The sequence below is a fragment of the Fukomys damarensis genome, unplaced genomic scaffold (assembly GCF_012274545.1).
Source record: "Fukomys damarensis isolate Sample0158 unplaced genomic scaffold, DMR_v1.0_HiC HiC_scaffold_18, whole genome shotgun sequence".
Lineage (NCBI taxonomy): Eukaryota > Metazoa > Chordata > Mammalia > Rodentia > Bathyergidae > Fukomys > Fukomys damarensis.
The window spans coordinates 29,393,306-29,406,324 of record NW_022900930.1 but is presented as its reverse complement, the minus strand read 5'-3'; the positions used below and the strand labels follow the sequence as shown (position 1 = coordinate 29,406,324).

At 33.0% G+C, this 13,019-nt stretch overlaps 1 protein-coding gene across 7 annotated transcripts in view; it reads left to right on the top strand.

Moving 5' to 3' along the window:
* Positions 1 to 13,019, top strand: part of Wdr17 (WD repeat domain 17) — a 98,129-nt gene that overhangs the window by 47,147 nt on the left and 37,963 nt on the right. For 6 of the 7 annotated variants that reach the window (XM_010629805.2, XM_010629806.2, XM_010629808.2 and 3 more), the window contains 6 exons: positions 163 to 254; positions 2,488 to 2,570; positions 4,251 to 4,337; positions 9,490 to 9,654; positions 11,365 to 11,567; positions 12,844 to 12,993. In XM_010629805.2, the coding sequence (XP_010628107.1) occupies positions 163 to 254; positions 2,488 to 2,570; positions 4,251 to 4,337; positions 9,490 to 9,654; positions 11,365 to 11,567; positions 12,844 to 12,993 (780 nt within the window). The remainder of the gene's footprint in view (positions 1 to 162; positions 255 to 2,487; positions 2,571 to 4,250; positions 4,338 to 9,489; positions 9,655 to 11,364; positions 11,568 to 12,843; positions 12,994 to 13,019) is intronic. The other variant, XM_010629807.2, reaches the window with a different exon arrangement.

Here is a 13,019-nt window from a genome sequence, read left to right as displayed (position 1 = left end):
TCATTGTAGTATTAGATGTGTTGACACATTTTATAATTATGTATTTTGTAATTTACATTGTAAAAAATTTATGAAACCCCATTGTAAAGCTTAAGTCTTACATTTTCAGAAATTACTTTTGTGGCAAAAACTTAATATTTGTCTAATGTATTGTTTCCTAAGGTAGTTTAAATTGTATTGCTGGGGCAACTTCCCGAAATGGTGCTTTTATTTGGGATATTCAAAGGGGCAAAGTGGTACAGCGATTTAGTGAGGTAAGATGTGTTTACTGCTACTGAATAACATGACATACTAGTTCATACTTTGTACATTTTCCCTCTTAGCACTTAGTAACTTAGTGGTATGTAGATTCTCTCAGTTAGTAAAGTCACCAAGGACGTATTCACATAACAAAATCAATCATGAGAATTATAGTTGAGTCTAATCACCTAAAGTTGCATTAGAAATTGTAAAGAATTTTAATTTATCTTCTGCCCAAATCTTAGCAAATATTAAATAAGGGGAAGAAGACTAAACTCAGAAGTCTCACAAATAATCCTGATTCTGTGGGTAGTATCTGTTGCCATGAAGAGAATCATTTTATCACCCTGAACCTGTTGCTTCACCTGTAAAATGATAAAGTGGGATTTCATAATTTCTTAGATTACCTTTCTGTTATGAATGGGACAGGGGGTGTTAGGTGGGTGTATGGTTTCAGAGTGATCCAAAGAGCACACAGCCTACATCCTTGCATGCTGTTTGTGGCAGGGTTCTTGCTCCTGCTATAATCTGTTCAGAGGCTGATTTGACCGGAGGTGGAACTGAGCAGTAGCACAAACGATGTTCACTTTCTATTGAGGCTCAGTTCCTCAGCTATGGTACAGGTTGGAAAACCCCTGTATTATTGTAAAACAGACCCTAATACTGACCCTCTTCCTACATGTACTGACACAGATTATATTTATCGCTAGGCTTAAATTATCCCATATTTTACTGTTTCACTAATATTTGTAAAACATAGATAATCTAATTACAGTATGTTCTATATGAATAAGGAGCAAGAAGAATAGGATCTAAGTGTCATTATCTTGGAATTTTATTAATTTTCAGCAATTACTGTTGAAGCGTAATGACAACATGAACATGAAAATGAAACTTTCGATCAAGGTTCAAAAATTTTATCCATATCTAAGAAATCTGTTGACTTCTTACAGCATTTCAGCATCTGTGACCTAAAGTATCTGTCCATTAGCATGGAAACAGTAGTTCCAACCTAATTCTAGTCACCCAGTCTCTTATTATAAAGGACATTTCTTAGATTAATACAAGTTTTTCCCAGACACATCTCCAGTTAACACAATATCAAACTTTCTTCCCAGTTTTCATATAGGAAAAATTAACAGTATCACCTTTAATTAACTATGCTATATGTGTCCAATAAAGGGAAATGAAAGACATTAGAGAGCCTAAGTATACTTTTCATGGCAATGAAAAAATGAAGTTAATAGGAGGCCTCTACTCCTTACACTGAATAAATATAGGGACTAGTGCCATTTTTGTATCCACTTATATAAATCTACCCCTCTTGGCTCCCAAAGAGGGAAAACTAACATAGGAAACAGAAATCTGTTTATTTATAGGAAACAGAATCTGTATATTTATAAAGCAACCTTAAAATACAGGATTAAAAGGTCACTTTAGTTTTCTCCTTAACAGCAGCCACAACTGAAGTACAGTATAAAATTGAAGTGTTTTAAACTAAAATTTAGAAATGAGTTGATTACATTTATCTACCCTTCACACAGCTGATGAGTGACAATCTTATGTAAAGTATATTCCTTGTGTGTAAAAAACTCTTCACATCAGCTAACTCTACTCCTTGACTTTATTCTGTTGTGGAATACAGAGGACCGTGTAAATATAGTGATTTATTATAGGAATAACCTTATATCTTTTCCAATTTTTATAATAAAAATAGGCCTTTGAAACTTAGAGACAATAAGCAATAATAGTTACTTGCCACATATATTGTATTATACTTGTGATAACCTGGATTTGAAATCTGGTAGCTATCATCCTTTCTAGATGAATTCAAAGGAAAAGAAATTAAAGAAAACTTAATTCTGTAATGGTTGAAGAAGCAGATTTGACTCTGCCTTGTGGCCAGCAAAAAGAAACAGAGTGTGCAGGGGATTTGGCACTGAGGTGCTGCCACCTGCCTCACAAGCGCAAGGTGCTGAGTTTGATCCCCGGTACCAAAAAAAAAAAAAAAAAAAAAAAAAAAAAAAAGCCACCCAGTTTATATCTAAAACAATGGATTTGTTTTTTTTAGGTGTGACTACTTTGCACATCTTAACCTATATATATTCAGTGTCTGCTTTTAACAGTGACATCTGTTAGTATCAGATGGAGTAACTTCCTAATAGAAAAGTAATACTAAGAAATATATAAATAAGAGGAAAAAGGGTGAATTATTTCTTATTGATAGGTATTTTGCATTTTTTGAAGCATGGAAAAAGTGGAATATTCTGCATTGCCTGGAGTCATAAAGATTCTAAAAGAATAGCAGCCTGCAGTGGTGATGGTTTCTGGTACGTACTGTGTATGATATTATGCAGTTTCCCTGTTTATACAGGGTACATCTGGTGATTCCAGTTGTGTATTGATGAGATTTTATTTGTGCAGGCATACCAACTACCACAAATATTATTTATAATCCCATATAAGCATGTACTGCATTGCTATGTTATCAATACATAATACAACTGTGTTTAAAAAGTACAAAATTAAAAAACACTGTGAATCAAAAGTGAAAGATATGAATTGTCTCAAAGAAATTTACGGACTCCTCACATTGGGAGGGCAACAGTATTTCAGTTTCACGGGTTATTCAAGAGATGTCAAGTGCTCTAGAAACTTGTTTATAGTTTTGTATATCCTAATATTTATAAGAAAATAAAATGTTTTTGCAGGGAGGATATGGTAATGCAAACGGGAAATACCTTTTTGTAGAACCTAATTTCATTGCAATTGTGTTTCAGAAATAGGTGGTTTCTTAATTAGGTTAAGTCCCAGGAAAAGGAAATAAATGCATTTGATTTTTAAAATTTAAAATTAGTGATCTTATCATTTGTCTGAGTGAATTCTTGACGGGTATAGACGCTTATAGTTGTTGCAATATGGAAGTTTGTCTTCTGTTAGATTTTGCTGTGCTCAGTTTTTTCTCCTCACTTTTTAATTTCAGTAGAAAAGAATGGTAAATGTGGAAACCAAATATTATTTATTAGGAAGTTTTAAAATTCTCAGCAATAACAACATTAGTGATTATTGAACTATCTACATGTTAGTACATATCAAAATACATTCCTGTGAAATTTTTCTTTTTGTGAGACAGGTTCTCACTTTATAGTTCAGGCTGGCTCTGAGCTGGCCTTGAACTCTTGGCAATCCTCCTGCCTCAGCCTCCCACACTGAGATTGCAGGTGTGCACCACTACACGCAGCTCTCTTAGGAATTTTTGATGAAGTAATGCATAATTAACTTTACCATGTGCTTACAGAGCATTTGATAAATATGGTGTTCAGTGAGTACGAATTGAAAAGGCTCACCACCCCATAGGAACTTCAAAAGTTCTGATGGGCCTCCTGATGTTTAAGAGTAACATTTTTAAAACCTTTTGAAATCTATAAAACATAAATTTATACACAGCTTTTTCTCCCTAGTGGAATCAGTAGCCCTTGCATTGTGGCAGTAGAACAGTGCCAGAACTTCTTTTATTTTTGCAGGTAAATTATACAAGATTCTTTATTGGTGATAGGAGTTGGGAGTGTTCTCTGAATTTCTAGTTATATTACTGAAACTATGCCATGAAAATGCAATAGATTTTGTTCTTCATGGGATGATACATACAGTCAAACTTAAAAATGAATAAATACATCTCAAACTACTTAATTTTAAAGATAAAATCTAATACATCTATTAGCTGTATCATTATTTCTAAAATATTTAAATTATATTTTCCTCATCTAAAAAATCACATAATAGTTTCTATACAAAATGTATTAGCTTTAATTTGACTTACATGGATTACTGTAATTAATATTATGTGAAATAAAAATATCAAATGGTTGTATTTTTAAATCTTCCTTATGATTTGCAAACAAGGCTTCTACACAAGAATACTTATCTCTGAAAATTACAATTCTGATTTTTCCCTTGAATCACGTGTTTCATCTGTTGTTTTCCTATTAATGTATTATAATTAATTTCAGTATTATTCGAACAGTTGATGGTAGAGTACTGCACAAATACAAACATCCAGCTGGAGTGTTTGGCTGTGACTGGAGCCAAAACAACAAGTAAGTCTTTCTTTTTTCCTGAAATAATTAATATCCTTTCAGACATTTGAAATAATCATAAAATTCAGTACCATTCCCAAAGTATGTGTATTATACTCATCATTTTCTTTGGATAATAATCTTTTTACCTAGTAAATAAGAAGGAGTTTTATAAAGGCTCATTTATTTGCATTACTTTTATTCCATGACGTGTTTTTGTTTTGTGGCATTGGGGAATTGAACCCAGGGTCTTCATGCTAAGCTAAATCGTGAGCCCCCTCATCTTTTTTATATTTTTATTTTGAGACAAAGTCTCACTACGTCACCAGGATGGGTTTCAATTTCATGTTGTCCTGCCTTAGCCTTTCAGAGTGCTGGGATTACAGGCATGTACCATCATGCCTGCTTCCATAAAGTTTTTATGTGGTTTAGAAATACAGATTTACTGCTCTCACAACAGTTTTCTTATACTTTGGTAAAAAGTGTACTGTGATTAATGAGAAATAGAAATAAATTCATCTTGTGTATGGGTTTCTACCATAGAAATGTGGTCCTTCCTCTAATTTCTGTTAGATATCTATGTAATGATATAATTCTGCCATAATTTTTCATTGTCTCCCACCACAAGCTAATGCATTGGCCTTGGATAATTTCCCAAATTGCAGAACTTAAGTGGTTGGTTTTCAAAGGTCAACCTTGTTGAAAAGCAGAGAGAGTATTGTCCTGTTAAAAATCAGCTGAGATTTAAAATTAAATCCAAATCACTAAAATTGGACCCGTAGCCTGCTTTATGTCCAACAATTTTGCATTTCAAATTTGTATTTTATAGGACTTAAATTATATTTTAAAATTCAAGCTTTTGGTAGATGTTGTTGAAAACATGAATTATGCTTTCTTCTACTACATGTGGGAAATGTATAGGTAAATATTAAAACCTTATATGTCAGTTCTGAATAAAATCACATTATATAAAATGTACTTCTTCCTATAAATAGAGAAGAATTTTTATCATTGTTAAATTATTCACAAAGTGAGCTGATGGGTAACCCATTTCCCCTAATTTCCTATCTCAAGAATTGATAATTTAACAAAAACTCTTAAAGCCACAATTATTGGCCTTTTCTTTTTACAGTCTGCTAATTTCCAATTCCATTCAGTCACCAATGTCAGCCTTATTCCCGATCTAAATATTCTTTTTCTAAACATCCCCTGGCCACTAAATCAGTAATATTTTGTTTTGGCTTACTTATTTGTTCTGGATTCCCTCAAAAGATTTCTAAATCAATTTCAGACTTTATATTCTTTATCACTTTCTCTAGCAACCAATATGGACATTTAAAACACATATCTTGGCCTACAATTCTATTGCTAAAATCCTTCCATAGTTTCTCTTTTTTTTCATTGAGTTTATTGGTACTTTTTTTTTTTGTTTTTTTTTTTTTTTTTTTTTTTTGGTACTGGGGATCAGACTTGGATCCTTGTGCTTGCGAGGCAGGCCACCAAACCACTGGGCTAAATCCCCAGCCCTGAGTTTATTGGTATTTTTAAAGCACACAGTACATTTACATTCATCATTGGGACCTTGTACCTTTACATGACAGGTCTTGGGCCTCATTTTTTTCCCCTTGTCCCTGCCCTCCGTTCAGCCCTCCCCCTCCCCATTTACAAACACTTTATTTCCATTTTTCCCTTTTCTCATATTTTTTCTTTTCCTTTATTTCCTTTCCCCTTTCCTTCCCACTTCTCCTATTAGCCCTTTTCTTCCTATTTCGCATTGTCAGTTATACAATTTGGATCTTATGTACACTTTTAGTTTTTCTCATAAGAGAAACTATTTGGTATTTACACGTGTGTCTGTATTATTTATTTCACTTAAGAATATGGCCTCAATATGCATCCATTTTCCTATGAATGACTCTTAATTTCTCATGCTTTATAGCTGAGTAATATTCCATTTTATAGAAAAACCACATTTTCTTCATTCAGTCTCCAACTGATGGGCAACTGGGATGTTTCCAAGTTTTAGCTATTACAAGCTATATATCACAGTATCACTATAAACATGGGTGTGCATATATCACTGTGATATGATTCTTTTAATTCTTTTGAATAGATACCCAGCAGAGGGATGGCTGGGTCAAATGGACCCTCTAGTCCTAGTTCTTTGAAGTATCTCCATATTGATTTCCACAGTGGTTGTACCAGCCTGCACTTTCACAGTTTCTTATTTTTAATAGGGTAAAAGGCAGGCCCCACCAGGAAATCCCTGTGCACTCTGCATTCTGTTTACATTGATAGTCACATCCCTATTCCTGCTCTGATCATTCCTGGTATCCAGTCACATTTGCTTTATGTTTCTTAAAGTACCCAGCTGATTTTCACTTCAAAGCTCTCCCTGGAGCTCTCCCCTTTATTGAAAATTCTACTCCCCACACCAAAGCACTTACCCTACTTGGATAACTGCTACCTATCTTTCAGCTCTTGGCTCAAAAGTTTTTAGAAAAAAGTCTTCCCTGACTGACCTCAATATGGAGTAAAATTCTTTTATAATGTGCTTTTGGAACACTTGTAATAATAAAATTAAAATTTGAATTGTGTAATTGGTTGCATATGAGTTGTCTCACCCTCTAAAATGTAAGCCCCATGAGATCACTGACTATGTTATCTATGCTTAGTGTAATATTTTTAGCAAGACACTTTGTTGTTAAATTTCACTGTCCTTTGGAAAAAATTAATGCTCAATCAATACTTGCTAATTACAGATGAGTACAATTATCTTGTTGGTGAGAAATAAAACAGTTTTTCATTCTTTGTTTTATAAGGTTAATGTGCATTTGGACAATTGGAAGAGAAATTAGATTTTAATGCAATAAATTTAGTTAGTTAAGAAAGCATTTAAGAAAACATTAGTATTCCATTATACTTAACTGTTATGCTTACTACCAAGCATACTTCATAAACTTCATTTTAATTTTTAAAACCTTTTTAAAATGTTCTACTGGTATTCATTTTATACTTTGCATATTAGTAGGTAAGTAAAATACCTCCAATTTATCAAAATTTATTTATGTTATCTTGAATGTTTACATTGGAATTCTTTTTCTGCAGTCTTTCCCATTCATGGTATTTCTAATATTTTATATTTATCTGTACACAATTATACTCATGTATACATATAAGTATTTGTATTAGTCAGTTTCTCATTGCTGTAATGAAATACCTGACACTCACAACTTAAAGAAGGAGAGGTTTATTTTGGCTCCTGTTTCAGTGCATAGTCAGCTGCTCCAAGGCAGGACCTCTTGGCAAGGGTCTGGTGGAGGAGAGCTGCTCACCTAATGTCATCCAGGAAGCAGAGAGAAGGGAGGAGTAAGCAGAGAGTATTACTCACCTACATCACACACTCAGTAGCTGCCTCCTCCAACCAGACACACCTCCTAAAAGCAAGGCAGCTACAGGGCCCCCACAATCCAGTCACTTACCTTCCCAAAGCCCAGACTATGAGTGTAAGAGGCTTTTGAGAGACATCTAGATATAAACTATAATGGTATGTTGCAAAATATATTTTCCAAACTGTAGAAACTGGCTTATTTAGCAGTGGACTTTAAGAAGATAAAATCTGGGCACGCAAGTGTGTGGAATGTTATATTTCTGAATGTAGGTGTAAATAAAATATAAGTATTATAACTCATATGACAAAATCAGTATTTTGAAGATTTGGAAGCTTTGATCACATCTGATTTCCAAATTGTATACTTTCCCTCTTATCTTTAGAATGGAGGGATTGTTTATCTGCTGGTTAAAAATAGATGACTCTCAAGTAGAAAGTGTTCTGGCAGATACACAACTTTTACAGGTTTGCCTGGTACATTCCTTATTCCTTTCCTATCCCTATTCCACATATGACCAGTAGGGTGGAAGTCATTACCTACTATACTCTCACTTGTGTTAAAAGAGTGAGAAAAAACTATTTAAGTATCATATTATATTTCTGGAAATCCTTAGTTGTGTCTGATAATTAACGCATCTCAAGGAATGGAAGATATAAGAACGAATGGAAAACTGAGCAGTGATTCATTATCTGATGAGACAACCTGATCTGTAGGGAGCTTTTCTAGCATACTTCTAAGGGATAACATTGCTGTTTGTACCCATGCCACAGAAAGTGTAACAATATCCAGTGCATGCAATAATAATATGCCTTTCAGCAAGTAAGCAAATCATGGCATTCATCATGCGGGACCCTTCTTAAGACAAAATAGTTGTAAAATACAAAGTTTGAGAAATACTGTTAGTTTTCATTATAAAAATATTCAAAAAGGTATGAGCCTGGGCGTGCTGAAAAAGAACTTACAGAAGTATAAATGCTTTTCTCTAAGATAAATAAAATACAAATTCAACCAATTTAAAAGGAACACTGAGAAAGAACATTTTTCCCTACTGAAACACTTTTTGCATATGTGAAATAGCACACGCACACACACACACACACACACACACACGTAAGGTGTGATCAAAATATACAGTGGATGTTCACATTTAAAATATTACAATAAAAGACACATTGCCATTCATCCCCCTTAAATACTCCCCTCACTGCACCAACAGTTATTCCTTTGTTCTTGTCACTTTCTGAAGCACTTCTGGAAGTTCTTTTTTGCGAGTCTTAAATATTTTTTATCATGGCTCTCCTGATGTCATAAAGCAATTCCAAACATTTACCTTTCATAGTCATTTTGATTTGAGAAGAGCCAGAAGTCACACAGTGCCTCATCTGGTGAATAAGGTAAATGAAGACTCATCTCAGTATTTTTGCCAGCATGTATTTTCATTGGATAGATTTAGGCAGCAGCATTTGTCATATTTTTCAATCACATCTCATAAAGATATGAAATAAGACTTCCAGAATTGTTCCAGAAAGTGACAAGACGATGGGATAAATGTGTTTGAAGTGAGGAGCATTTTGAAGAGGCTTAATGGCATGTGTCTTTTACTGCAATGATTTTTTTAATGTCAACATTCACCACATATTTTGATCATCTCATATATGTTTTTAGCTTAACTTTATTAAGGAAGCAGAAAATTCTATCTTTAGAAATTAGCACTGTTGCACATTTTAAAATTACTAGTAGTAAATAATATTAAAATGATCATGTTTTAATTGATATTTCAGGGACATGATAGCCACTGGTTGTGAAGACAAAAACGTTCGTGTTTATTATGTAGCCACCAGCTCAGATCAACCATTGAAAGTATTTAGTGGACATACAGCAAAAGTGTTTCATGTTAAGTGGTCTCCTCTGAGGGAGGGAATTCTTTGCAGCGGTTCTGATGATGGGTATGTATTTTTGGATTCTAATTTTCTAGTCCTTAAAAATCATAAACTTGTTTTTTTGCCAGAAATACATATATTTATAATATTAAATAAGTAGGTACAAATAAATTCAATCTAGACTAAATTAAACCTTGCCATGCTTATATTATCATTATGTTCATGATTTTTGTTATTTTACTTATAATGGATGCTTATCTCTAGATTATTAGCAAGAAAGTTAACAAAAATAACATTTTTTAAAAAGAACATGTGGAGAGGGCAGGCTCAGTGGTGCCACTGCCTGCCTCAAAAGCACAAGGACCTGAGTTTGATCACCGGTACCAAAACAAACAAACAAATAAATCTCCATAAAATGTAGAGAAAGGCTTGTTTTTTGTATTTTCATAATGTCTCACCAAGAATAGAGTAAAGGTGATCATAAATTTTGGCATGAAGAGAGAGCATTTTAAATATGAGAATGATTTAACATTATTTTTAATTTGAGAGTTTCTGAAATCTTGTCTGTATTTTATATTCCAAAAGATATATATTTACATAATGTAGTTTATTTTACCACTGTTTGAAGATGGGAAAATTTAGGTAAGAAAAATCTTATTTTGTCCATTTAAGGGTCATAGTGCATAGTAACCACGGGTTTAATATTGAATAATGAAGTGTTTTCACTTTGAAATTGTGGCATAATTAAAATCTGAGAGAAAGAATTATGAAATTTTTGTGGGTTATCACTTGTAATGCTTCTTCTAATTCTGTTACCATGTGAAAGTTAAAAAGCTTTATGTATAAGATTATTCTAGTCTCTCAGCATGTAAATTCTGTTCTACATGAAAGAAGTATAATATTCAGTCACTGGTGAGGAATAGTTTTAGAAAGATGCCAGTCATCATTTTACTGATTTATCTTCGTAAAAATTGAAAGTCTTTACTATATTTGGGTTATTCCTTTAGCAGTCACTGTTAATACAGGCAAAGGTTATATCTCACTAATGTTATCTAGCAACTTGAGATAGAGATAAAACATGTAGGGAAACCATTAATTATCAGTGTCCTCATAGCTGAACCCACACATACTTTACATTAAGCTGTTAAACTAGGGAGTTTTTACATATAATGGGGCATGTAAAAGCCTTTGTCATGTTTAACCAAAAAATATATATTGTGACTCCAAAGCCTAAATAACCATGTCATTTAAAAGAACCCCACTATTCTAGTGGCCCATATAATAATAATAAATTATTTTCATTGCAGATGCTTAATACATTCTTACTTATGAAAACATTACAGAGAACTGATTTATTGTATTAAGTATAAATATGAAGTGATTATTAAATGACATTTATCATCAGAATTTTATAATTCCATAATATACCAGTAACTTGGGTACTTCTAAATTATTGCTTTTTATATCATCATAATTTCTGTTTCATTATATGTGTTCTGGATTATTTCATTTTAAGGTAATTTTTATATACAAATTCTGAAATAGTATATCTACAATAGGTAGCAAATGACCAGAAAAATTCAGGGGGGGAAAAAGTTGCAATAAAATAGCTCTGGCATAGTTAAATTTCATTTCTGCTATAAAGAAGAGAATATTAATATATCTTGAAACATAAAATGCTGTTTAAATATGCTACAAAATACAATTGTGCTCCGTTAATATGTTCATAATTTGGGAAGTGATACTTTCAATATGCACATAATGTCCTCTTTTCAGTTCTGTTCGAATTTGGGATTACACTCAAGATGCTTGCATAAATGTTCTCAGTGGACACACTGCACCTGTGAGGGGCCTAATGTGGAACACTGAGATTCCATATCTACTCATATCTGGCAGTTGGGACTATACTATAAAGGCATGGGACACTCGGGAAGGAACCTGTTTGGATACTGTGTGTGATCACGGTGCAGATGTATATGGTAAAAGTGTTTTTCATGTACCTGTTATTTTGACATGTTAATTATGCTTATCATTTCTGAGCAATACGGTATATTTATTTGGGGTATTGGAAATTGAAACCCTTTCATGGTCAGCTGTATCCCCAGCCATGAGTGTGTGTGTGTGTGTGTGTGTGTGTGTTTGAGACAGCTCTTGCTAAATTTCCCAGGTGGGACTCAAACTTATGCTCCTTCTACCTCAGTCTCCCAAGTGTTGGGATTACAGGCAAGAACAATCACACTGAGTGCTATACTATATATTTTAAGACGTCTTAATATATTTTATTCTAAAAGAACATTTTTATCATTTAAAAATATACTTGTTTATTGAAATATCAGAATATATGAAGGATGTTGAAGTCATCATGTATTATCAGAACATGACTAGTACTAGTACTGCAATATCTTTTTCTGTGTGTGTGTGTGTGTGTGTGCTTCATTGCTTACTAACAGTGCACACCTACATCCATGTACAAATACACAAGTATTTGTATGGGTTGGGTTTTCTCCCTTTCATTACCATCACTTCAGATGTAAATTGTAGAAAAGGAAATGAATAATGGAGTAGACATTTAAGCTATTCTCCATATATTTGTGTAGTAAAGAAAATGTTTTGTTTTTTAAAATAATGTTTTCTAATATAATTGAGTTAGGTCTGGAAAATCAGATTAATTATCTTTTGTGTACACTTTGCCTCTCATTTGCACTTGTATGTATTCTTTCCCAAACCTCGATGGGAGTAAGTGGGTGATAATTCAAAAATGATACCTTAGGAAAAGTAATGTAAATCTAGTTATTCAGATCCATATGCTTTATCTCAGTAGCATTTTTATATGAAGCAGTGTGGGACTGATTTTAGAGAATCTTATTTGTTTATATTCTAAATTGAAAGACTGTCTTTGACTTGTAGCTAGAACTTGCAGTTATCCTTCCAATAACTCATAGATACTGTGTGACTCTTTGGTACACTTGTTACTTAGTCAAATAAAATGTAATTTCAACATTTCACACAGGACCATTTGCTTTCCAATAATCATTCAATTTTGTATTCATATTTACATACTGTAGTAAATAATTTCTTAATTCTTATATTATCTGCCAATATACTAATTAAATACAAGTGGAAATTTCACTCAGAATCTTTCAGTTACCACATCATTTTTTCAGAAAATCAGTTTTGTAGTTTTTTGATATACCTATAAGTAAAAAATATTTTCTAATGTTTACTTTAGTTAAAATTACATTTTTTTTTAACCAGGTTTAACATGCCACCCAAGTCGCCCCTTCACTATGGCTTCTTGCTCTCGTGATTCTACAGTGAGACTCTGGTCATTAACATCTTTAATTACTCCTTTACAAATAAATATTCTGGCTGACACATCTTGGGAAGAAATTATCGGGAACACTGGTATTGAACATATGTGTGCATTAGAT